This window comes from Pinus tabuliformis, chromosome 6 (genome assembly GCF_031772625.1).
Source record: "Pinus tabuliformis cultivar Carrire ecotype Pingquan chromosome 6, CPIR1, whole genome shotgun sequence".
Classification (NCBI taxonomy): Eukaryota; Viridiplantae; Streptophyta; class Pinopsida; order Pinales; family Pinaceae; genus Pinus; species Pinus tabuliformis.
Window position 1 is genome coordinate 1,107,062,810 of NC_142292.1, and position 27,699 is coordinate 1,107,090,508.

The 27,699-nt window shown below is 39.6% G+C and overlaps 1 protein-coding gene across 1 annotated transcript in view; it reads right to left on the reverse strand.

The window, feature by feature from the left end:
• GRV2 (DNAJ heat shock N-terminal domain-containing protein) overlaps window positions 1-27,699 on the reverse strand; it is a 466,773-nt gene that overhangs the window by 258,647 nt on the left and 180,427 nt on the right. Inside the window, exons 12-14 of the mRNA XM_089425195.1 lie at window positions 26,952-27,452; window positions 26,178-26,401; window positions 22,300-22,644 (exon numbers count right to left, since the gene is read on the reverse strand). Coding sequence (XP_089281321.1) covers window positions 22,300-22,644; window positions 26,178-26,401; window positions 26,952-27,452 — 1,070 coding nt within the window. The remainder of the gene's footprint in view (window positions 1-22,299; window positions 22,645-26,177; window positions 26,402-26,951; window positions 27,453-27,699) is intronic.

Below are 27,699 nucleotides of genomic sequence, written 5' to 3' on the forward strand. Positions count from 1 at the left end.
GTTTCTTGATGTTCTTTCCAAGTGCACAACCTTTACAAACACCTTCATGATCTATTTGCAGTTCAGGGATGCCTGAAACTATTTTTTAGGGAATGCTCTATAATGAAGGTGACCATATCCTCTATGCCATAGCTCACTTGGATTGATTTCATCATGTACAAGGGCTTGAATTGGTTGAATCACGAGCCAATACAGTCTTCCATCACAAATCCCAATAACCCTATCATCATCTATACTAGAGCCCTTGGACCATAAAAGTACTTTGTCATCCACAAAGACTACTCTATCTCCTTAATCTTCTAAACACGAAATAGGGACTAGATTTTTTTTCAAAACCGGTACATATGGAACATTGTTGAGATGTACATTGTTAACAGATTCCAGCTCAATGGATGCCTTACCGACTCCTTTGACTGCATAGTTATGGTTGTCTCCAAGCTCTACACTTTGGGGTAGCCTCTTTTCCACAAATCATCATCATCTGCAATAGAACTTGTTAGAGAAAAAAAATAAAAGAAATCTTTATCACCTTTAGCCTTCTTTGGAAGCTCATCTTCAACATCAGTTGTGGAACCACGTTGTTTTCCCTTTCTCTTTTTGTTGTTAGCCATCTCAAGACAATCCCTTTTAAAATGTCCAAATTTTTTAGAACCATAACCTTGAATCTTTGACATGTCCTTCTTCCTTCAGGAAGGAGGTTATCTTCTTCCTGACTTCTTGTGATGAGAGCCAAACTTCTTCTTTCCTTAGTTCTTGAAGCGAGCTGCAAGTATTTGAAAAGCTTCTTCCCTTCTACATTTCGATATAAACCTTGATTCTTCTTAAGCACAAGAGGCCCACAGTTCTTCAAATGAGGGAGTTCCCTTCCTGCTACTTATACTTGCTGCAAATGCATCCCATGATATAGGTAGACCATTGAGTGTTGTTGTCACGAGCTTATTGTCGCACAAAGTGTCTAGGCAGCACGAGAACACTCAGAGTAAGGGTTGTCAGTCTTAATCCTTATTCACTCCGTTTAGACTCTCTCCTAGACAAGTCAAGGGGGGTAGTCCCTAAGGTAAATGGATGAGGATAGCCTGTGAAACACAGACTCTAGGAGATTTTAATGATGGACAACTTGATGAATTTAGAATAAGTCTCGGTCAATTGAGATAGATAGACAAAATCACAAGATAAAAATGACTACAGACCAGTGCCTTTAATGTGAGCATTAACCATAGACTAAATAAAACAAGCTATCCAAAACAATTTTCCAATATGTGACGAATAGTGACAATCAGGTATGATCAATATAAACGCCCAAAACTGTATCATGCAAGAGATTCCAGATTTAAAATGATTATCGTTAAGAATTCAGATCTAGAACATTTAACTTCCTCCAATAGTCAATATGATTTAAAACGTTTATTGCACCTTGACCATAGAAACATATGCATTTAATATCACTAAGGAACTTCAAATTTAAATCTTAATTATCCTTAGTCAATAACTAAAAAAGAAAAAAAAAAATGTCAAAAGGTTAATTTTATATTTTATATTTTTTAGATTTTTTCTTTTGTTAATTGTATATATTTTTTGAGTCAAAATTTAAAATCATAAAGGTAAAACAATGTGAAATGAAATCAAAATAAAAAAATCAAAATCAAAATCGAATTTTTATCCTTTTATCTTTTTTTAATTTTAATGAACTAACTTTGAAATGGAATGAAAATCAATAAAAGAAATAACTAAATCTAAACCCTGATACAAAACAAATGAAACTTAAAAAAAAAAGAATCGAATAAGACTAACCCTAACCATATACCATGTACATGAAATAAGACAAAACAAAAATTCGAATGCTTGTTTGTTGCGTATGCAATTTTGTGGGCGTGAAGCTTTGCAAGACGGCGGAAAGGTTCGATTGAGCGCTGACAGCGATGATGAAAAGGGCTTGCAGCTGCGGGGAGAGGAGAACAGGTCGACAGCGAGAGAGATGAAAGCTTTGCTGCGATGAAGGTAGAAGATACAGTGTGAAAGGAACGAGGAGCTGAGGCAGCGTGGGAGTGCTAGCTTGCAGATCTGTGGCTCTAGTGTGTGTGTGTTTGCAGGTGGAGCTGGCAGACAGCGCGGGAGGAGAATGCAGATGGGCAGCGTGGAGAGTTTGGGCAAGCAGTGTTGGAGAGTTTAGGAGGGAAATCGAGTTTAGAAGGGGTTGGCCACACAGGTGAGGGATCAAAGTAGCGTTTGAAGAGCGATGGGAAAAAATGCAGATAGTTAAAGGCTTGCAGAAGGACGTGGGTAGAGAAAGGCGAGGAATGGGGTAGCAACATCAAGCCTACAGGTTTATGGAAGAGGGACAGCGTATGGAGCATTGAGAGAAAGGCTACGGATCTGAGGGTTTTGCGTTTTTTCTTTTTTGCTTGTGATGCAGGTCCGACAACAACGTGGAAGGAGGAAAATGACTGCGGGAATGCTGCAGAAGAAGGGTTTCAAAAAAAATTCGAAATGCACAGTAAACCCCAAAAAACCATGCAGCAAATCAAAGAAACCAATCAGCGAAATGGTGGTCTAGAAACCCCTGAAAAATTTTCCGGAAATCTTAATTAAAATTGCCGAATCCAATTTCTCCAGATTTAACCCTGAAATCCTCACGAAATTTCCAGATCTAAAATTTTTGGAACCCTTATAAATTTTTCCAGATGAAAAAAAAATAAATTTAAACCCCTGGACTGCAAAAGGTTGATTAATATTCCTGCAAAATGATGTTGATGAACCACAGAGGTCCAAATATTACCCTCCAGAGCCTAGATCTGGACTCTATACAAATTTCTAATTCAGATCTGTAGCTGCAAGACAACAATAAAACACCCAAGTGATGTATACAATGACCCAAAACACTAAAACCCAGAAAACCCAAGTCAGAAAACTGAAAATAATTACAGATCTATGTACATGAATGACAGATCTATCAGATCTAGGGAGTGTGAGTCTGAATCTGAGGATCTCGACAGCCAGATCTATCGATTTAGCACAGAAAACGAAAAATAAATAAAGAAATAAATAAAATAAAAATAAAAATTTTAAAGTTTTAAGGAGGTGTTGAGCTCAAAACCCTTCATGCATCACCCATAAGAAATATCTTATGATAAGCCCGGGTTCAAATTAAGCTACGCTCTTCAAGAAAACATGGATCAAGAGTTGGCTGGTCCAACTAAAAACTTCCCCAAACGCCCGATGATCTAAAAAATCAATACTTTCCTGCAAAACTCAATTTGGCCATCAACATAGAGCGAGAAAAAAATAATAAAATTCAGATAAATAGAGATACCTGCTATTATATGCAAAACTTAAATTATCATTCAAACCCCAGCGGCTGAGCAAGATACCTGTACTCAAATCACTCTTCAGAAAGCTATCATCAATGGCTAAAAAGAAATCTATGCATGAAAATGACACATCTTATAGTATTTCCACGAAGAGTAACACCAGCAGAAATTAACCCCAAAGTCTTTCTTTATTGCTCATAAAAAGATTACAAGAGAGCTTTTCGCTTAGCACACGATCAAAAGATCGGATGATCCTGACTGACAAAATGACCTCCTATTTAAAGATAAATCCTCCAACTGCTAGTTCGAGTGATCCACGTCAAAGCAATCTCAACCGTTGATGAGGATCAAAATTTCTTTTAATCTCATCCATCGAAATTTTAAATTATTGAGGAAATTCGAAATTTTCAATTAAATGTATTTTAATTAATTCAAAAATTAAATTTTTGAATTAATTTCCTCAAAATTTTGACTTTGACTTAACCCCAGGGACCAAGGGCTTAAAATTTAGCAAAATAATTAATTTACCTTAGTCCCTAGACCTCTTAAAATTTAATTTTTAAAGGACCAACAAATTTTGCCTTCGAAGAATTTAAATTTACCTAGGACCTAGAATTAATTAAATTTCTCGCTTAGGATTTTAATTAATTTTGGCTAGAAAATTTAATTAATTAACCTATGAGGGGATAAATTATTTTTCCAACCCTCAAGACACTTTACATCATGATTTTTACATTTTTTACATCTCAAAGGGGAAAACCCATTTGCAAAAGACCCTCATGGACTACCCAGTTCTGCGGCACAAATATAATCTAGCAGATCAAGCAATTTGTAATAAAATAACCTAACCAAATAGTTAGGATTATTCCCAAATCACTTTTACATAGACTCGATCTAGAACACTAGGACTCCCCTAAGATCCTAGTGACAAAATCCATTCTGACTTTGGGGTAAGGCTAAAGGAAAACTCTACCGACCATACGAGAATGGATCGGTGAGACAAAAAACCTCCCGGAATGTAGATCGTCACAAGAAAAATAGGTTTACCTAGGGGATTACATACACGATACGTATCTGCTAAGATTATTTACATTATACACATGCAAATTGGGTTTACATTATAAGATGATGATCAAGCTGATGGTGATAGTTGGACGGCGCAAACACATCAATTAGGCACTATCCCTTTTGCGAAAAAAGGGAGTGTACTGCTATGGGTCGTTGACACCTAGTGGTCAACAGGGCTCTTGATTGGAAATAGTTTCTCCAATTACTTGAATTTGATCTTTTATTTGAGAAAAACTTACAAAGTATGAAGCTACAGTGTCATCATTCGTCATCAATACATCACGTTCATTCTTTAGGCTCATAGCTTAACCAACATTCTTGATACTGAATAGATTTGTTAGGGCATCATACATCTTCTTGGAGGTATCAAATTATGCAATATATGGGATGAGATGATCTCTGATGGAGTCCACAATAAGACTCATGGCAGTGATGTCATCCTCCTTAAACTTCACCTTTCCTACGACGTCTGCTCATTCTACAACTTTTCCTGTCACAATATCCAAGACTTTGTTCTTTGCAAGAATATGATCAATTCTAAGTTTCCAAGCTCTGAAGTTTGAGGCTCCTTCTAACTTGTTCATAGATTTCATAGGGTTTCTTCAAAGGTGATTTTTGTGTTCCTTCCTTCACCAAATCTTTGATACCATGTTGATTTTCTAAGTGCAATAGAGAATAGCACAATATTTCTAAAATACTGATAACTACTTTTGAAGTTGATCTTCGTTTAAATTATCCCAATATATCATTCAATAATTATACTTCAGAAATTCAACCATACAAGAATAGTAGAATAGTAGAGATCACAATGCACAAAGAGAAGACAAGATTTAACCTGGGAAAAACCACTATGGGGAAAATCTAGCAACCTTTTCATTAGAGAAATTTTGTTCAACAAGAGACACACCTAAACCTATGGTCAAACCTAGTCAACCCCTCCAAGTCAAGCCTCCCAATCTAATTCAGTACTTCCCTCTGCCTGATCTAACCCAGAATTTCGACCCTCCTACAACTGCCAATAACCCAGAATTTTGACCCCTGTAGTTGCCCAAAGCTTCAACCCCCTACAACAGAACTGCCAAAAAAATATGAAAACTAGAAGATAGAGAAACTATCCGCACGTGCGAGCTTGAGGGAGAAAGAAAGAGATGCAATTCTTCTTTTTTCATCCTCCTTGTCCTTCTTGATCTTTGCTAAGATGCACAAAAATTGTCTTCTTGAGGAAGTGCGAATTTGGTACCAAGAGAATGAGGTCGAGCTGCCTTTATATAGTGATCTGTTGGCTCGAATGGGTGTGTCCTTTTCCCTAGGCCGACTTGACTTGGAGGGACGCTGACTTCACAACTTTTCTTCTTTTAAAAGTCGAAATGGGAATTTGACTCAAAATATATTTTTCTTGTGACTCTATCATTTAAATATGTTTTACAATAATAAATATAAATACATCAAGTGGCCAAATATAAATTATGAATATCAACCATAGTTACAAAATTCAACAATTGTTTCTTTCCTTTTTTTGGTTAAACTTAACTTTTAAAAAAGAACCCATGCACTGCCAAAATCTTTAAAAAAGATTGATAAAATTCTCTCAAGTTTTAGATTACATTTTACTTTCTTACAATAAATTTTCTTTTACAAATAAGTAACAAACCCTCCCCACCGAGTTCCTGTTATGCTCTTGGCCATCACAAGTGTAAGCTTGATCTTTGGCATGATTCAGAGAGGAACATGTTTTGTGTCGGATAGTATTAATAAGGAAAACCTTTCAACTCTTATTGTAAAATTTAGACAGTTGTTTGTTGACTCTTGAAATCGGAGGAATGCTAAGAAACTAAGTTTCTTCCTTTTGGATATTCGTGCAATTTATTGGTATCAATTTTAAGAATAAGAGCCATAACTAAACAAACTTTAGATTAGATTCCTTTTTGCAAATCACTGGATCAACATATCCGCCTCTCCATTTTCACTCACTTTAATAAATCCAAGTGAAATCCATAATAATAAAATTTACCAAGAGCATTTCACCAAAATATTTGACAACATATGCATTGGGCCACAATCACATTTTGCCCAAGTTCTCATTTCCACAATATAAACATTTACTTCTAGCACTAGTCCATTTGTTTGTTATTTAAATTATTGCAATTATCATTTGATAATCAATTGCATAAAACATATGTTGTTAGATTAGATTGATGATTTATTTTGCTCTTGCATTATCATTTAACTCCTAGAACACCTTGTTTTTGCAATAGCTTACTTTGCCTTATTTATTTTCTTAGGGACTACCCTCTTGGCTTCGCTGGGAGTTAACCTAGATGAAGGAGTTCAGATAGAGTCACAGTTAACTCAACTTGAGAATCACCCCCAACGCCATACCCAATGGATTGAAGATTTCTTCCACGTTACCCGAGGTGTGGGTTAAGGGGCGACAACAATGCTAAAAATTCATATTTGGAGGCCTATAAGCATAAAGTTCCGCAGAAGATTGATTTTGGATGGTTAGATCATTTCAAAATACAACAATTTTGTTCCACCATTAAAAGTTTAGATCGTCTTGCATCATCAAAGATGGCAACTCCAAGTATTTGGAGGCCTACAAGCATAAAGTTTCGCAGAAGATTGATTTTGGATGGTTAGATCATTTCACAATGCAATAATTTTGTTCCACCATTAAAAGCTCACATCGTCTTGCATCATCAAAGATGGCAACTCCAAGAATTGGAAAAGTTGCGACAACATGATGAGACAAAAAATATCCATCCATTTCATCGATATGCTTTGAAGACAAATCGTTTCTAAGGCAATGTTATGAACATAACTATGTATAAAATAATATAAATAATGATTAACAAGTACAAGTAATTATGAAAGTTCATGTCCCCAAAGACACGACTCCTTATGAAAGGGCACTTCCTAGCTATATATATGGGGCCCTCATTGTATTCAATCATATCACTTTTGTACTCAAACATTTATATATAATATTATTTATCCTATGATGGATATTCTCATATTCCAGACATTTTGAATATTTGTGTGATTACAAACTTTGTTGGTATCAAGTAATTTACAGTAGCATGTAGGATCACCATTAACACAGGGAACTGCATTACATGTGAGACAACAAATTCGTCAGGGTTTGGCAGAGTAAAAATTTGGATCCTTGTTCTAGAGTATAGAAACCACCAAGAAAACAACCAAGAGTATAGTGCCTGTTAGGAATTCATAATACCAATTAATATAGACTCAGATTGATCAAGATTATGGTTTTAGCAACAGAGATTCTAGGAAATAGAACACAAGTACTTGTTCATGGAATGACTGATCTTGTATTAAAACTCTGGATTTGGACGAACAAGAAGAATAAAGGTCGTTTATACAAAAAAAGCTTTCCATGGATGAATGCCACATCATGAAACTGCAGGGAATCTTATGACACCTTACAAGATTCACAAGATACCTATAACTAAGTTACTTACAGCTTATAACTAACCTTAGCATTAAGAGCTAGCCAGAAATATTTCGCTAACATAAAGTGCAATCCTAATTTATACTATAACGGTGACATAGGCATGCAGAGCAAAACTAAGCATATGGTATAACATGAAATGGTCACTATTGCTGCAAAATCTAGCAAGCCTTAGAGAAGGTTACCCTACGAGGCAAGTACTAGACTAAGTGACAACAACGAGGTGATGGCCCATTGTCACCACAGCCAAAACCCCCTTGCTCTTTATGGATTTTCACCAATGGGAGGAGTCCATAGGTCACCTAATAGGTATTCTAGGTTTCAGGTATGGGGTGACACAAAGAGGTCTCCAAGGAATAGACACGATTTTAGGCACAAGGCTCCAAGAGGAGACAATTCACTTTCCTTGAAAAGACCAGGTTAGGGCAACACAAAACGTAGGGCTTGATTGATAGGTTGAGAGTTTAGATGGCCAAAGGTCAAGATGCCAAGAAAGGGTTTGCTACAATATGTTCCATTAAGGAAATGGCATGCGAAACCCTCAAGAAGACCCCAAGTTGAAGCTAAAACCAAACTAGGGTTACCCTTATGGCAAACAACTCGAGAAAAGGAAATTATGGATGAAATTGAAGTGAATTCCTACCAAAGGAGACTAATTTTGTGGCAACTACTCGTCCCTTGCCATTTAGACTCTCCAACACCAAAATTTCTTCTTCCCAAGAAATTTGCTCTAAGACCTAATTGGTTGCTTGGCCTTAAGAGGACCGAAATAGGCAAGAGAGGGAAAGGAAGAAAATTTACAGATAAAAGTTTGTTTGATCACCAACAAAGGATGGCCAGTGCCTCGCCCTAGGGGGGATGGAGTCTATGGTTGTTTAAGGTTAGTTAATCTTTGCAAAGGAGTAACGATATTTTGATGCCCTAGTGTTAAACACACATGGACAGCAAGAGAAATATGAAAGATAAAACATGAGAGTGTAATTTTTATTGACAAATGATATACATTTATAGTACATTATGTGACCGTTGGGTTCCACATCCCAAGGTCTCTTGGACTACTTTGTCTATTCAGCTTCCACACTAACCCATTGAGGATTAGGTGTCCAACATTCCCTCCCTAATCCGAAGGGTTATGTAGGAGTCCAAGAAGAGAGTTGTAATACAAAATGTGCAAAAATGCATGGCAGCACTAGGCTGAATGTGCTCTCTGAAATGTTGGTATAAAGAGAGGTGGTTTAAGGATGACCACCAACACTGGAATGCTTAGTACAGTTCCCAGAACTCTTCCAAAACTGGCAAGAAGCTAAAGTCTTCTGCTAGAGGAATTTCTCCTATTGTTTTGAAGAGGGAAACCTTCAACCATAAAAAGGAGGTCTCACCTCGCATAAAAGGGAGAACTTCAACCTGAAAAGGGAAGTCTCAACCTGTGATGGTTTAAGGATGACCAACAACTCTGGAATGCTTAATGCAATTCCTGGAACTCTTCCAAAACTGGCAAGAAGATGGAGTCTTCTGCTAGAGGAAGTGTTCTCAATTTTGTTCCTGGAATTCTTCCGAAAATGGCAAGAAGCTGAAGTCTTCTGCTAGAGGAAGTGTCCCAGATTACCCACTGAGGGCATGCTCATAGGCATCTTTGTTTCTGGCTACAACTCTGAAACTGGTGTGGCAGGTTGTGGCTCAGACTCGCTTGATGTGGCTTTGAAGCTTGTAAATGACCATCATTTCCCCCCTGTCAGATACAAGATGAGATGATGGAGAAAACTCAACTGCAAGACTGTCCAATACTCTGGAACAAGTTCTGACATGTGTTTGGAATATCTTCTTGATTGTTGATGCCCATTGCCAAGAAGCGATCCATCCAAGATGAGTCTTTGTTCTTGCAGGACGTTTGTTTCTAAAGCATCTGTGTGAAGAATGGCTGGTTTTATGACAGTGCTTACATGGATGAAGATCAAAACAGTGATCTTTCAAATGGCCAACTCGGTCACAGTGTTGGCATTTCACAATCTGTTGTTGTTGTTGTTGTTGCTGTGGAAGAAGGGTAGAGTCTGGAACAGCTGAAGCTGAACTGTCATGAGGAGCAGGTGAACTATCATGAATGAATCCAGCACTCTGAAACTGAATAGGCTTTGAGTAGTCTGGAATATGAAAGGACAAGTCCTTGTCATATCCAAGACCAGTTCTATGCTTGTTGTGGACAAGCTGATCCCAAGGTCTGATGATGGGCTTGGGAAGTGCAGACTGAGTTTCTGCATCTGCATGTATAACTGCTGCTTTATTTGAATGAACTGTAACATTATTGACTTGTTGTTGATGGATGGTTGTCTCAATGTTCTGAACAAAAACAAGTTCAGAATTATGTCCTTTTTGATGTAGCTCTTCTCGCTGTAGCTGTGATTCAAGCTGCAAAAAATCGATTTTCTCTTGTGTATTTTGTAGACAGACCTGAATGTCTGTGAGAGAAATTTTGCTGACTTTTAATGTATCATGATTAGAGGAATGTATCAAAGTTTTTAAGAACTCTAATATTTCAGTAATTCGAGCCATATTTTCCATTGTCAAAATTAATCCTTTTTTTTATAAAACTGATCACAACTATGACCCAATGGGTAAAAGTAACACCCACTCACAGTACAAAGACACAGAAAAATCCTTTGTAAATGTGCAACAAATGAATCAAGGAATCAATGCATATATATATATATGTAGATAGAGACTATAATGAGTTTTAATACCACAACTGGGGCAACAGCAACTGCAAACTTGCTTGGATCCTTCAAGTACTCCTTCACTTTCAAATCAGAAATGATGACTATCAAAACTTCAATATTTATAACACCATGTCATGGGCAGGTCTTGAATACTCATATGCTTTGACTAGGGTACAAATTAATATTCTCTGATCTTGCTACTTTCTAGCAATGAAGAGAAGCAATGAGAATAAATTCCAGCAAGGACTTTCAGACCCAGAATGCTGCTCCAACAACAAGGAATATAGTCAACAAAATGACAGTCTGTGCCCAGGAAGATAATAATTGTGAGACTAATTTTATAAATCGGATACAAATATTCCGCCCTCTAATATTATGCAATAATTCAGTCTTGAAAACCACTGTTGTGACAACAATTCAACCTTTGAGTCAAATTAACTCGGCCTTGAGACTACCACATACTATAATTGAACTCGGATCTCGAAATAGTCTGCCACAGAGAATATGTCAGATATGGAATCAGCGAATGCCCACTCCTTTGAACTATGATGACCCAAACTAGTGCTCGACTTTCCCTTTTAAAGACAGATAGCTTAATCTATTATGTGAACCTGTTTAGCAAATAAATGGGATACTCGGCCTCAGCGGATAGCGTAACAATTAGTCACAGAGGTATTCTTGGTGTATGAGGATTTCTGGTGCCTTCCAAACTGATACACACAGCCAACAATATGAGGCATTGGTCCATCCACAAACAGCCTATAAGCCACTGGCACTTCGGCCCAAACACCCATGTTACTTCCCAACTGGTGATAACTCTGTCCACACACCCAAATTTGTCTCAGACTTGGCACGGGGTTTAGGTGACTCGGCCTAGAGAAAAATGTTGCAGGATTGACGAACTTGCCCAGCAAATCGGCAGGAGTTTCATACACAAGAAATTTGCTCCACTATTAATGTAATAACAAATCGGTCTTTTTGAATTTAATACCAAACTGGAGCACTCACGTAATAAACACGACTTTGGAAATGGCGGCTCCTGCAAATTCGCTTTTCACAATAATCACAAATGGAATACACCGTCCAGCACCACGATCCAATAGAAAGCATTCATATACATTGAATGGCATAGAAATGAATACAACCTTCACTCCTCGGCGATGCAAAGAATTAACGCATTTTCATGAGCGTAAAGTGCAGTTGACATTCTCCAACAAAACTTCTCCTTTCCAGAGGCCGATCCGAAACTGGTCCTTGTGAATATCTTTCACATAGTTTCTGAGGTAGCCTATCAATAATTGATGGACCAAACCCTCGAATATATCTTAATTCTGTCTAAATCCGGCCTGCAACAATGAGGTCAAGACACAAGTGCAATCAATGAAGAAGCAGAATCAGAGTGAGAGTAGGGTTGTCTGCTGGATACAAAGAGGGACGGAGTGAGTAATTAATGGCAGAAGCAGCGCACAAGAGCAGGGACCGCAGAAGAAATAGGTGTCGGTTGACAGGACTTGGAACGGTCTGGTGCTGCGCGACTAGCTTCCCAAGGAGTCCCGATTGCCCATATAACACCACACAGCAGAAGCTGCCACTGTCATTGCCAGTGCACTCTATCTCCCAGGATTATTCCACCATCAAGAACAAGAACAAGAAAGTTTCGGAGGAAGCCAAACGCAGCAACCCCACAGCCAGCACCACGAGTTTCTTTCACGTCGGGTTCACCACGCTTCCGCTACACCACGGTTCCATGACTTTTCAGTGTTGTTTCAGTGACGGTTCAATACTTCAAACGTTGGCCTCATCAATCAAATTTCTCCATCGCCCCAAGCAAACGTTCATGCCACAGTCCCGAACTATCATGCGCTGAGGTATTCCGCTCTTCTTGGAAGAAATAATACAGGCTAAAATGTAATTGCGACTACGAAATTAAACAGAGAGTGGGATGGCAGCATATCGCCAAACAACGGTATGACCTGCAGGGAATGTATTAAAAAGGCAACGTAAACTTATGTGGAGAGGCGTGATGTTGCAGGGAAACAATGGTATGATACTGAACAGTCAGGCACGCATATCAGACCCATTAACAAAACATCACCACGCAGAAGCACTTGATCCCTCATTCATTAGTTATGATATCGTTCAGACCAGCGTTTTTGAAAGAAATATGACCAGCGTTCAACGCTTTGGAAAGAATATGACCAGCGTTCAGACCAGCGTTTTTGAAAAGAACCCGTCCAAGGATTCGAACCGCAGGCAGACTATACCACCCGTTATCATTTCCAAAATCTGTTTATGCCAGCGTTGTCCAAGTTGTTCCTTTTGCTACGCTGTGCCTGTAGCTACTCCACCACAGCGTTCATAACGTTCAGCATTCATACCACAGCGTTCACTTAAAAAATGCATCTGACAGAGGGCGCAGTCTAGACAGAAGGTGCAGACTATGATTAAAAATACCATATGGCAAAGAGGAGCAGCAAACAGTCGCCTTCTGGCAGACGTTTATGAACAGCAAATGTTTATGGACAGACGGGTCAGCGAGAGACCAAAAATAGAGACCTACGGATTTCAGAGGTCAGGTTTGTCGGGGATGGCAGAGCCAATGCGCCAGGACTTTTAACGCACACATTGTTGTATTCATTCAACGCACCAAAAATTATACATATGCCAACACAAATATATACAATGAATTCAACACCAGCACATGAATTAATCAACCAGCAATATCACCGAGAGTTCACGACCCACATAACATTAATGGTCAATGCATAGGTCTGGTGAGAGAAACACAACAAAAGGCCACAAGCAAACAGTGACTCAAATATGAGCAGGGCCAGAATTCGCCTGCTCTGATACCATGTTAAACACACATGGACAGCAAGAGAAATATGAAAGATAAAACATGAGAGTGTAATTTTTATTAACAAATGATATACATTTATAGTACATTATGTGACCGTTGGGTTCCACATCCCAAGGTCTCTTGGACTACTTTGTCTATTCAGCTTCCACACTAACCCATTGAGGATTAGGTGTCCAACACCTAGCATCAAAGCCCTAATTATTATCTTTGTGAAATATCAAAGGCGCTTGGGAGAGCTACAACATGAGTTCCCAAGGGGAATAACATTCACATGTTATATAACGAGTAATGCATGCAATAATGATGTCTAGCTTTTATGCAATTAATTTTCAGCAAGTTAGGGCACAATAGAAAAACCTTAGATTACCAATATATTCTATAATCCATACATTAGGAATAAAGAAAAAATTTATCAAATACAAGGCTCACTCACCAGATAAATTGCATGAAATAATCCATCATTGATCCAAGATAACTTCTCCAAAGACAAAGAAATAGCTCCAATACAAATTCTAGTCAATAGGTCACATCTCTCCCACTAGTAAAGAAGGTTGAAATTCTCCTAAGAGAGGCTAAAATCTCCAAGTGATGATGAATAACAAAGTTTTCTCTTTGTTGGAAAATGTAACGAGGTTCGATCTTCATTGAATGTATTTGAGTCATTTTGTAATGTACTTGTCAAAAGAATAAAGAGAAGAATCTTTATTATTATTATGACTTATTAAAACATGGGTTTCACGCTTGGGTGATCATGTTTTAGGTCAAAGTCCCCATTAAGGACTTCTAGGATTTATTCGAAGTCAACAAAGTCATTGTACTTTTAAAGAGACCCTTCTTGGGCTTTTGAATCATGTAAAAAGGTTAAGTATTGAGTCAAATATGAATTATGTTGTCTCCACATCAAGTCAACCTTAAGATGATCAAGTCGGCCTCAAAGGAGGCTATTCAACCTCACCAAAGGGCTATAAATGAAGCCATTCGAATTCCATTTGAAGCACTCTCTCTCACAAGCAAGTTCGATCTCTCTTGAAGCCGGAATAAGTGTGAAATTGGAGGAGGAGAAGGAAGTGCGAGTTTGGTCTAGGAGGAGGAGAATGGGAAAATCGAACCTTTGGTGCAACTACCTCTCTCTCTGGTGCCCTAGTTTGGAAGATCAAAGTTCTCTTATTGATGTCGTAGCCAATTGTCATATGATGTCGTAACCAATTGTCGTGTTGATGTCGTAGCCAGTTGCCGTGTGATGTTGTCACCTCAAGAAGTTGTATTGGGCCAAGATCGAAGGTTCTAAGTTGTCACCTCAAGAAGTTGTACTGGGCCAAGATCGAAGGTTCTAAGTAAAGATCCAAGTCTTTCAGTGAAGATCCAAGTCTTTCAGTGAAGATCGAAGTCTTGCAGAGAAGATCGAAGTCTTGCAAAGAAGATCGAAGTCTTTCAGAGAAGATCGAAGTCTCTAAGGCAAGATCGAAGTTGTTGGGTCGAAGAAAGTGTTGCCGCTACTGTTGTTGCTGCCAGGTCAAGAAGGATCATCTGCAAGTAAGGAAGAAGGCTAACTTGGTGTTGGAGTAAAGTTTGTGTCAAAGTCAAGAGTCTTGGAATATCTCTGGAAAACTATTTAAGGAAGAATTACTAACTGGGTTTTCCCCTGGAGAGGGGTTTTGTCCTGGCTGTGAGCCTACATCTGATGTCCATTGTTTTATGTGCTATTGCTTTGGTAATTGCTTGATGAACTAAAAGAAAGAAGATACAAAGAAACATAATAACAAATCAAGAACATCACAAGTAATTATCAAGAGTAAGAAAATCTTTTTGCCTTTCTGATTTTCTAACACTTGTCTCTATTTATGAGGAGGAATAGATACAATTAAGCATACAAGCCCATAATGAACAAGTGGAATCACAATGATGAGGTGGGTTACAAGCCAACCCACTAGCCAATACATAAATCATAAAGATTTTCCCACACGTGTGAATCATAGGGCTAAATCCATCCATGCATGGGGCTATATGAGCCATGCGTTGAGGCTTCTTGGTGTCAAGCTAGGTGTAGAAGCCATCTAAAATCATCCTCTGAGGGTTGGCCCTCAGATGTCTGTCAATATCCCTCTGTGGACCCCAAACTTCATCTTGGGGCACAAAGGTGGTGTTGTAGCAGCTACAACCACCCTCCAAAATTTTGGCCTGCATCTAATTCCAGAGCCTTCCTTGAGAGTTTCACTTGATGATTGCACACACTCGGGTTCACTCCGTGAGCTCGTGTGAGTGTTCGCACCCACTTTGCTTGATCATTTCACCCAAATTCTTGCATGTTGATGTCAATGTCATGCTTGCAACCATGTTCTAGTCATGCTCACGGTCTTCGCTTCCTGTGTACATGTTGTGTTCGGTATGAAAACATCTGTCGCACTCACACACGGAGTCACATACACTATCACGCAAGCATCGTTGCGATCGACCAACAGTCAATCACAACTATCACGCTTGTCGCTCACACCGTCGGTCAATCATGTTGAGCATGTATGTCTGGATGGTTTGAGTCGTCTTATCGTCGAGTCATGTAAGTGTATGCTTGTAGGATCACATATGTATCTTTCACTCGTTCACACACTTAGTCAATTTGTTGAAGTTCTGACAACTAGACTCCCCTCTAACAGTTGGACCATCACCCCGCCATCGACTCGATCGACTGTCACCCAGAACAGTGCAAAAGCACCAAACAAGTCATTTCAAGTTGTGCTGCCCGCAAGCAAATCAATCAGCCTTCATGTTGGTCAACCAGAGAGTTTGACCCCGCAACCACCTTGGGACTGACTCCCCTCAAAAATTGTGCACACGCTACAGACCTTGCCCGCTTCGTGGACTGAAAAAATTGCGCAGACAAGACGAACAGACACCCAGTACCTGTCCCTGTCTCCCTCTGAAAATTGCGCAGCTTTTCCAGCGAGTCCAACCGACAGTCGACCGGCTACTCACCAAGAAAATTGTGCAGTTTTCATGAGCAAGTCCTCTGCTGCCCAGCAGTCTGCTCAGCTCAGAAGCTGCACAGAGGTGATCAGTTGGCCAACCTCCCAGCATCAGCGCAGTTTTTCCCGCCAGCAGCTACCAGTAGCTGACTGCAAATTCCCTCCAGAAATTGCGCAGTTTTTGTTGCCAAGCTCCAGCAGCTTACTGTCAGTTCCCCTCAGGAATTGCGCAGTTTTTGCTACCATTGTTCCGACAGCCAGCTGCCGTTTACCTCCAGGAATTGCGCAGTTTTGGTTGCCAAGCTCCCGCTACCCACTTGTTTCGAAAATTGCATAGATTTGGCCTGCCCAGCCTTCCCGTAGCCCAAACTGTTCCTCTCAAAAACTGCGCAGTTTTGTCCTCCAGTTGAGCCAGACCCCGCAAATAATCACTGTCGATCCGGATTGCCCATCTTCATCACCTTGTGACTCTTGCGCAGTTTTCATCAGCAGTGCCCGGAGCCTCCATCCTGCCTCGCAACCTTGTTACCTCTCTCAATCACCTGCATCTAAAATGATTATGCATAATGCTAGACTAGGAGGTTTTTGGATTTGATGTCGTCTCGCCATGAGTGATTGCAGGTACAGGTACACAAACAAACATGCTGCGACAACGAATGGGATGAACGAAGGGAGCACATGCAGAAGGACAAGTTCACCAACGGACGAACAAATGATGCATGCGAAGAGATTTGCTCGCAAACGGATGATCATGCAAAGATGTGTTCGCGGACGGACGAACTTGCACTTTTTGCGAACGGACGAACCTGTCAAGCCTTCCAACATACAAGCAAGGAGCAATGTGTGAAAGCAACATCAAGCGAACCAACGACCATCGAAACATCCACGCACTTTGCCATGTGGAGGTGAAGCTGTGACACACCATGAGGACATCCATCACCCAGCAGCACCGCAGCTTGACATGCACCCCAACAGCAGCATGAATGTACCAACACTATCATGTCGAGTCATGTCATGGGTCATGTCGTCCACATCCTATTGTGGGCCATACTGTCAATCAATGTAATGTAACGTGAAGTCCAAGAGACCCACTTATTGTATGAAGAGTCATGTAAAGTCGAAAAGTCATGGAAGTCAAACAGTCATGAGGGTAGTTGAACAGCCACAAGGGTCGGTTTCACCCTTGGCGATAAATACCCCCTCATTTGTACATGCAAAGGACTTTTCAGCTCAGCTCCTCCCACATAGCCTCAAGAGTCTATAATCTTTTCCTTGAGGAGTAAGTAGTGGCTCCAACGCCCCACCCATGGGGTTAGTGATATATGGTGTAACGATGTGTCTTGGAACTTTCGCTTAATTCAGAAGCCTGCTAACAGGCCAACACGATTTCACACATGTATTGTAATTGGTGTAAGACTAATCTTGAACACTTGTAATGCATGTTTCTTTAACCTATGTTTAACACTGGAACTCATTCACTTGTTGTAATACATATATGTTAATGAAAATGTGTTGTATGTAATGTTAACGTTGTCTCGCCCATGTTGGTTACCTCCCTGGACATCAGACAAACCTTTCACATAAAACTTGCTACAACAACCGTTGCTCTCGCGCAGACTCATCCGATGAGTGTTGTACGTGTTATCTTCCCTTGTGTGTTGTGACTACCACATCCGTGTGCACTATTTTTCCAGAAGTTGTGCACGTCTTGTTGTGTTGTGTGTTCCTGACAGAGTTGGGACTTCCTCCCAACCAACTTGGGACTCACTCCCACCGTCTCCCTCTACAGTGAAAGAACCATTGACACAAGTAACACTAGTGTTAAAATTGGCAACTAGGGCCAAACTCCATGTGGGTCATCTTATTTATGGCAGCTGATATTTTTCTTGGACTCCTCTCATCAAGAGGTGTAGGATTGATCTAAATATCATCCGATTCCGATAAGTATTCATGGAGATATGACTTTATTTGTGTTATGGGACAATTCGTCAAGGTCGACCAGCAACCAAAATGCCCCTACTTGTGCTCCAAGTTTTGGTATAAATACAAGTGCCTTGCAAGTCATTTGAACACCCAACTCTCTTCAGATTCCTTCTTCTCCACTTGTTTTGGGTTTTAGTGGAAAGAAGAATCTCTAAGGGAAAAACGCAATTCTAGAAGGAGACCCTATACGCAGCAAAAGAAGGATGCCCTAGCCGTTGTCATAATGAAGCCTAGCCACAGGTCTTGTGAAGGTTTGGCCACAGTTCAAAAGGAGATTTGTCCACTGTTTAAGGGAGCTTCAATAGCCCTAATCTTGGAGCCCTAGCCACAGTCTATTCATAGACTAACACAGTCCTATCATGCCCTAAATGCAGGTCATATCAAGCCCTAGCTAAACGCAATCATGCCCTAATCCATACACTGTTTTGGAAGGGTTTGAGACAGCCCTTAGACGCAGCAAAAGGGATGCCCTGGCCGCAGCAAAAAGGCTCTTATACGCTGCCCATAAAGGCTCCTATACGCTGCCCATAACTGCTCCTATACGTTTCCCATACCTGCTCCTATATGCTGCCCCAATCTATACGCAGCAAGGTAGCCCTAAACACAACAAGAGAAGAGCCCTAGTGATAGCATGAAGAATGAATGTGTTTGGGTGTTGGAAAGTGTTGTTAGTTAGGCATTTGGATGCCACAGCTGTGTTAGGGAGATAGGTAAAAGCGTTGGGCCTGAAACTACCTCAAAGGAGAAGCATCTCTGTGGAAGACAAGAGCGGTCATTAGGTGCAATTTTGGGCCAATTTTGATGGGTTGTTAGGGACTGTAATTAGTACCCTAACCAGTCCCAGAATTGCAGCAATGCGCAGTAAGTACAGCAGCATAATGATGTGATCGGTGGTAGCATGATGAAGGCATCATGGTGCAGTATGGTGCAGCAATGGGACAACATGGTAATGATGGACATATAGCAGCAGCAAGAATGTATTGCAACGGCAGGATGAATGGACAAATAGCAGCAGCAAGAATGTATTGTAGCAGCAGGATGATGAGGTATTGCAGCATGCATTTTGGTGTAGTATAGTGCAATGAAGAGCTCAGCATAATGTAGCAGTACAATGATGGGTACAATCTGATGAGATGCAGCATAGTGATGATGGGTGCAGCATGGTGCAGCACAGCGAGGTGCAACATGATGATGAGGTGCAGCACAATAATAGGTGCAACATGGTGATGGAGTCACCTTGGAGAATCAGTTGAAGCAGCATGTCTTCAACTGAGTTCAGCGAACTCATGTATCATCTTCTTAGAGATGATCTATGCTCATATTTAGATAAGTCAAAGTGTTGACTTCTATTGTATATGTACTATCTCTCTCTCTCTCTCTCTGTTGAACTATTGAAAAACATATAAGAAGAATTGATCAAGGGTTTCCCCACATTGGGGTTTTTCCTTGGCTAGCACCACATCTTGTGTCCTCTTGTCTTGTCTTGTCTTCTGCGATTTATGTTTATGTTCTATCTGCAATTTAATTTTATGTTGATGTGATTGCTAATCTAGAAAAGATATTGAGCAAATTGTGAAAATTGAAATAAATTGCTCTAAGCATAGAACATACCTAAACTTAACAACTAGCAATCACCAGGGACGCAAACCTCACTTCTCGAAGACAAAGCGAACCACTCTCATGTGCTGACAAGCAAGAGTTGAGGCAAATCTTTAAGATAATGGCAATCAGGCCATCATATCGGATGGGACTCCCACACCAAACGGTGTGAGGTCTAGTTGGGACTTCATACTGGGGTGACCCCCTAAATGTTGGCAGGTCCAGTGCCGTCAACACTTGGTCTCATGGTCTCCAAATGGCCATAGTGTCAATCTCTACTCCAACGTTGAGGGGGTCTCCAAATGGCCATAGTGTCAATCTCTACTCCAACATTGAGGGCTTCCAAGGTGGTGCTAGCCCTCCCATGTCGCAAGGGGTGAGACCATCCTTATCTAGGCCCTTGATTAGTTGCCATTCCTCATGAAGTGCTAAATCAGCTAGGGGCATGTTGTTTCTAGGTGCTTCATCCCAAAAAGTCATCAAATGTAGGGCAAAGTACCAAAACATTGTGGATGTTGGAGGTGCCCAAGGGAGTGTATGATGCTCTGTTGTTGCTCGTAGTCCCACAGTTCTCAACACTTCACCTGTGGGTGTCAATATGCTTCTTTGGAGGCCTAGGCCCCAATTAAGGTGCCCAAGTCATGGTTGTGGAACCACTTAACCATCACATCACAAAGTCTAGCAAGCAACAAATCATTAGGCACAATAGTCATTCCTGCATCTAAGTGAACCAAGCTTGAGAGTAGAGGGCTATTTGACACTTTAAACAAGGCTTCCCTTCTAAAGTTGGGGCTTTAAACTCGCAATGGTGTTTCATCCCTAGGTAGGGGTGGTTTAAGGACAAACCTATTAGGTGTTTCCGACCCCCAAGGGGAAGTCACATTTTCTCATTCCACCCTTCAATCAATTGGTGTTATGTGAACCATGATGGTAATGGAGGGGAAAAGACTTCATGGCCAAGTACCATGGTCAAGAGACCAACATGATGGGGATCCACATCTTGAGTGTATAGATTTGAGGAGGGAGCAATCATGGATTCATGATTTCACCAACCTGGCCTTTGTTTTTCCACGTCTCTTGTGTGGCTTTTACTTTTTCTTGATTTTTTCTTTATATCACTGCTCGTAGCTCAAAGGGTTAGCGCTTGCTTTGTATGACATATAGCAATTGTATTACCCGTCAATATTGAGGTAGCTCATTGGCCATCGGGACTGGGACATGCAACGGTTCTTTTCATGATGTATAGGAGCAATAAGGTGCTCAGGAACCGGGTGATGGCCATAAAAGGTGATGTGCTAATGTGTATGTCCCGACCATCTTTTGCGTTTTGATATTCTTTCTTTTATCTTGTTTGCGGCCAATATATGCATTTTACTTTTCTTTTAGCTACATCAACCTCCTAGGGCCAAGTTCCAAACCCTACCCAGGTATAAGGATGTATGGGTTCCAAATCCTAAAGAACCAATGGTCAAATGAACTAGAAGAATGGAGGTGGAATATAGGGCTCATAATGTAAGGTGGAAAGTGGTAAGTATGGAATCAAGATAGTTGGAACATTCTATCTCAATCAGGGCTTCCCAAGTAGTGCCCCTCCTATACCCATTGGGCCATTAGGGGAGGTCACACTAGAATAGGGTTGAATATTAACCCCCCATTTAAGGAGAGGGAACAAGATCACAGTCAAATCCCCTCCTTCTAGGTCACCCCGTAATCCATGCAAAAAGCCCAGTCCCTAAAGTACAAACAAGCATAAGAACCCGATTGCAAAATGAATAAAGTACCTTTTGATCATAAGCCCACCTTTGTTCATGTGCTCTGTGAGATGGGTGAGAAGCATATGACTGATGCAGGTGGCAGAGATGAATACTGGCACGTCATTAGCTAGTGTTGGCTGTGAACAGTGTTGGTTGTCAATGGCTGCTTGTTGGCCGGCTGGATGTAGAAGAATAGGAGAAACATTTCTCCTATAGGGTTAGCCATTTTGGTGGGTAACAGAGACCATGATAGCCACAAATGAAATGGTCATTTACAAACCTATGATCTATCATCTCTAAGCTGCACTTTTTCTTTCACTTTCTTTATGTTACATTCAGCATTACCTAGGAGCTGCTTTTGCACTCCCATGTCGTATTACTATTCACACTTGATGTATCTTTAGTCCCACTGAAATACCTTTTTGGTCATTTGTCAGACAATAACAATTATCTCATCTTATAGTATCTAACAATAATCTAAGCAGTTTGATAAGCATTGTTCCAAGTAACATTAAATATAACTCTTGCCATATATGATATATAGCAAACTAGAACTTCAGATTTAGGAATACTCAAGTACTGACCATAAAACGCCAGACTTCAGTAAGCTATCTTGCAATTCTGATGAGGCAGTAAGAAGTGCAATAGTCTGAAGGGCAGCATCAACAGCAGCACTGGCAAATTCCAATTCAGTACAATGTACAACATCTTCAACAAATCCAGCACAATGAAGCATCTCAGATCGTGCACTTGCAAACTGACTAACACATGCAAATGTTTGCATCACATTTGTCACAATCATCGCAGATGGTTCAGTCGAAGGTGTGCTTGGCTGCACCACATACATACACCGAGACAGAAGAGTTGCCAGCAGAGGAACACCGCCATCCCTCACAAGCTCCTCACCATTCAATGCAGAAGAGACACACCTGTTATGCAGAGGCAGAATGACCATGTTCTATCAGCTTTTCTTCCAAAATCTCACCATTCTAGATTACAAATATAACATTACTAACCATTTGACCTCTAAACATGTAAATTATACAGGTATTTTTGTTGAGGAGGAAAATAAAACAGATTTTTACAAATGCCATAAAAAAAACAAGGACAGTTGCATGGAATCTCAATTAATGGCAAGAAACAATCCATGTTTTTAATGGATATATATAACGCTCCATCACAAAACCAAAAGACACACAACGTTAAATTAACAGTTTCTTGATAACAATGAGGAAAACAGTTATTAAAGAGATCATAAACCCAGACAATTCCTGAACAAACAAATCAGCCTCAGAAAGATAACACTAACTTATGGCAGCCTTAAGAGGTGTTCTCAAGAGAATTGTAGTAGAGATTTTGGACATTATTGCACAGGATGAAATTTTATTACACTTGTTCCTGATGGGGAGGGGGCGGGTTTGGTTAACTCTTTTTACTAAAAGATACAGCTAGCAAGTAAAGATGATTTTCACAAATAGGGAGACTTGTCAAAGGACTTTGGAAACTGGCTGTCTTGGAGAACCCTTCATTGATCTCAAAAGCTTTGGATTGTGTTCAAAACCACTTTCACCACGCATCGTACCAATGTCAGGGGAATATCCTCAAACTAGCAAATACAGTGATTGATCTAAATCAAGCATTGCCGATTGTCTCAGATTCAAGACTGAGGCTGTACCAGTATGTCATAAGACCAAAGACCATGCTCATGTGATGAATAGTATGTCGACAAGCACCTATGACAGACTAATCAATATCACTGATGTCTGGGTGGAGCTCAAAATATGTGACTGTCACATACCAAGAAAACAAGCACATTTTTGTCCAGGGAGAAAATTCTACTAAAAATAAGTGAACTTCCAGAAAATCAGCAGAAATCTAGTAAATTATTTTCAATCTCATTTACTGAAGATTCTGGTGTTAAATAATCACTAGAGTCCCCTGCAGATGCTAGAGTTCTAGGCTTAGTGTTCACAAGATGCAGCTAGAGTACTATATCTTCCAATGAGAATGATAACATCACTAAAGTAATGCTGAATTGCATAACAGAAATCTGCAGTTCTTCATTAATATGGACTCAGTAAATGAAATGCAGGTTGCAGAAGCCTATGGATCAAACCTAGGGCTTCCACCTCACAGGCTTTGTCACTAGTTCAAGACCAAGCTCCCAGGAAATGGTTGATTCATAGTAACTTCTTTAAATAACATACATATATAAACAGTTATAAACTACTCACCTAATCAGTACTTTGGTTACAACTAATCAACTTATGTTTAACATAATAACTATGTTACTGGATACAACCTACCTGCATCCGGGATCTGTGTTTCCTTAAATCAGATCCAGAATCATATATGGAAAGATCTGACCTGCATCTTGAGCAGATCGATTTCTGGTTTGATAACACCAGGATCCACTCAGGATCCATACACAACAATACAGCCTGCCAGATGTAATGCTTGCAGATTGTCCAGAGAATGGAAAAAAATTTAAAAATTGAAAGAATTTAGTGCTCTCTAAAACTCATGTTCTACCTATAAAACAGTGCCTCCCGCTAATCTAAAACCTGAGTTTTTTGTAGCAGTATGCATTCTCAGTTTGTAACATTGGAACTCTCTTTTGGTTATCATAGGGTACAGGATAAAATTAATGGGAATTCTCTTTGTGGTTATATTTTCAAACTTGTGAATGGTTTTGATTCTTGAAATCTCAATTTTCTATGTTTCTGGTTCACAGTTTTGTTACAAAGTATTTTAATTTTTCCGTGTGTTCATATATGCCATTTCTCTGTATGGTGTTTACATATGCCGTTTCCCTCTATGGATCCCAACTTTTACACAAAATTTAATAGATCCAAATCGCTATCCATTTCCACACAATTTAGCATAATAATAAAAAAAAATCATCATAATACTATCATATTTCCTTGTGGTTGCACATATCACATTCATCATAAATGAAAATCTGATCTTTAGGATGATCAACCTCTTTAAGGTAACTAGTCTCCTCTGGAACAATAACTTGAACTGACAGCATGTAGTTCAAACCATTAAAAATGGCTTCAAAAGTTCTTGCAAACTCCTCCAAAGCAGCATTGCCTCCTTAACAAAAAATAATTTTCAGAGAAAGGTAAAATCTACAAGGGAAGTTATGCTTACATGGGACACCTGCCTACTGTTTTATATGCAATGGGGCACCAAAGTTAGCCTGTTGGAAGGTAATCTCTCTAGACCAACCAGTCCTCAAGAAGACCAATTTACAAGCTTCCTTCAAATTTCACCGGTTGCCCTGTGGGATGCAGGCAGTAATCCCCTCGTTTCTGTATAGCTTCTAGATCACATTTCATATTGTTTTTCCCAGATCATGATGTGAATCATAGCTGTAGTATCCATAATTTTGTTGATCTTATATTTACAAGTAGCAGGTTAAGGAAGGTTACAATGAAAAACAATGTAGATATATTGTGACAGGAATGACATGAGAGAAATCATGGCAGTCCTTAAGTTCCGACTCCCGAGCCATAAATATATGAAAGATGTACCCATCATGTTGTTTCCTCAGAACTGACAGACGCAATCTATAAACATCTAAAGCAAACAAACATTCAAAATGAAACAGAAAGCTTTCTGCACTAAATATGCATCTTCTAAACACAGTAAGTGGAGAGTGCAGGAACAGTAAAATGCTATATCGGGAAGAGTATCTACATTTGGAGAGGTACCTAGAAGAAAATGAGAACATATTCAACAGACAAGGATCATCAGAAGAAACATCCGAGGCCACAAAGGGCACAGTATAGAGACAACGGAGCATCATTTGAAAAAAACTCTATGTTGTCCTGGGCTCACTGTCAAACCAAGTAAAACAGTAACAAATGAAGCAATAAAAGAAAGCAGAAAAGGGAATACTGGAAGTACAAATTAGTACAGTGAAAAAGGAAAGCCAGAAAAGGGAAAATTGGAAGCCTAAATTATTTAAGTGGAGAAGAAAAAAACGGAAGTCTAAATTAGTTACTGTCAAGCAAAAGCTGCAAAGATTCACCATTAACAATACAAATAATGAGTATATGGTGCAGCTAAATGAGTTGTTTTGACTCCTAAGATCAAGCAATTTAGCCTTCAAGATTAACTTGATAAAACACTCATCACAAACTTGGCCCATACTGATCTGTAATCCACAGAAATGTGTAAAACAGAAGATCCATGTGTGCATAAATTTCTGTACACTAGAAATATGTGTAAAACAGAAGATCCATGTGTGCATAAATTTCTCTAAATAGTATTTTTGTGTCAATAATTGATATCTGCCAATTTGCAATTTTTGATAAACAGATTGAAGAACATATCATGTCACATAACCAAGAAAAATTTCCTCCTCCTTGAAATTTGGCTACAAATCTAAATGAACAAATTTATTGTCGTTGGATTGGCTACATGAAAATTTATTTAGAGGAAGTGCACATACGTTAACCATGTAAGCTCAGAAGCTGCTACAAGAAGAGGAGCCCGTTCAGCAGAGAGGAAATTGCTATCATCTTTGTCCACGGTTACTGCATTAAGTAACATAGGGTAACCAGCATATTTAAAAGGTTGCAACACATCTCCATATCTCCTATATAATATACACTGCCCTTTCAGCAGAAGCAGTAACCTCCAAAGTTGCGGTCCTTGCAAACCTTGCAGTGTAGCCTGTAACCGGCAAAAAAGATTGTTTTCAGAATAATCTCAAAATTTCACACCTACAATTCTAATGATCCTTAGAACTACATACACAAGCAAACACCATAAACACCAACACAATCACATTGCATGATATATACATAGCCTTCTAACTAACATTCATATCCCTAGAAGATGAAATTGGATGTAGGAAAATGTTACAAATTGAAGTCAATTTATTCGTATCTTACCAATTGGAGAAAATAAAATGCAGGAATTAGTTGAGATGCAAGATTAAAGTCAAAATTCTCAACACTAAAAATACATCATGGAACAATCAACCAGCTAATGCCGGATCATTCTGAGAATCTGAATCAAGCACCATTTATTCTAGCATGCTCCTCATTCCCTCTGTCTTTCACTTGTCCATTGTAGGTGGAACAGTTGTCCTGATACCCCTTACTTTAACTAAAGCACTTTCTTGCATTACTTTGTTTTTACCAATGTAAAATATAATCCACGAGAAAATCCTTGAAGAAAATAATTACTTTAACCCGGATATAATAATATTTTAGTTTACCTGAAGCCGTTCATAGGCTTTTTGAACTGCAACAAACTTTTCCCTTCCTTCTGGATTTTTATCAGGATGATATTTCATAGCTAGCTTCCGATATTGCCGTTTGAGCTTTTCTTCATCTATACCTCCAATCAGCTTACCTTTAATACTTCCATCTTCTTCAAGGTCATTATTGTGCTTACCATCAGCATCATCTCCTATCCCACCATCATCATCCAAAGGAATTTCTAATATTTTACAAGCTTCCTCTTCAGAAAGATCCATGGGTCGTCTAGTTAGCTCCTCCCGCCACATAGCCAAGAGTGACTGCAGAAACTCAACATGTTCAACAATTGGCCAACCAGGAAACCGTATCTCATCACAAAGATTCCTTAGATAGTATCGATGGCACCACATCTCATCCTGCAACTCTGGATATGTTACAGGCGGCATGGGAGCATACTCATATAATGAATGACAGTGCTGAGATAGCTTCTGTGGGAAATCCCCCAGATGCTGCAGAACCTGAGCCAGATGTACAAAATGAGCATAAGAACATTATACAATCATGCAAATCCATCCCAATTTAGAGCACTTTCAAAGTATCCTTAATTAACAACCAATCCGTTTTTCTAGGAAGAATCCCAACATAATCATCTGCAAAGCCTATTAGGGTAGATTAATTAGGACAAAGTGGAGATGCATATGATTGTGCAGTGTAATGTGAGACAATAAGCAGAGAACCCAAAGGACAAAGAATTTTTTTCTGAAT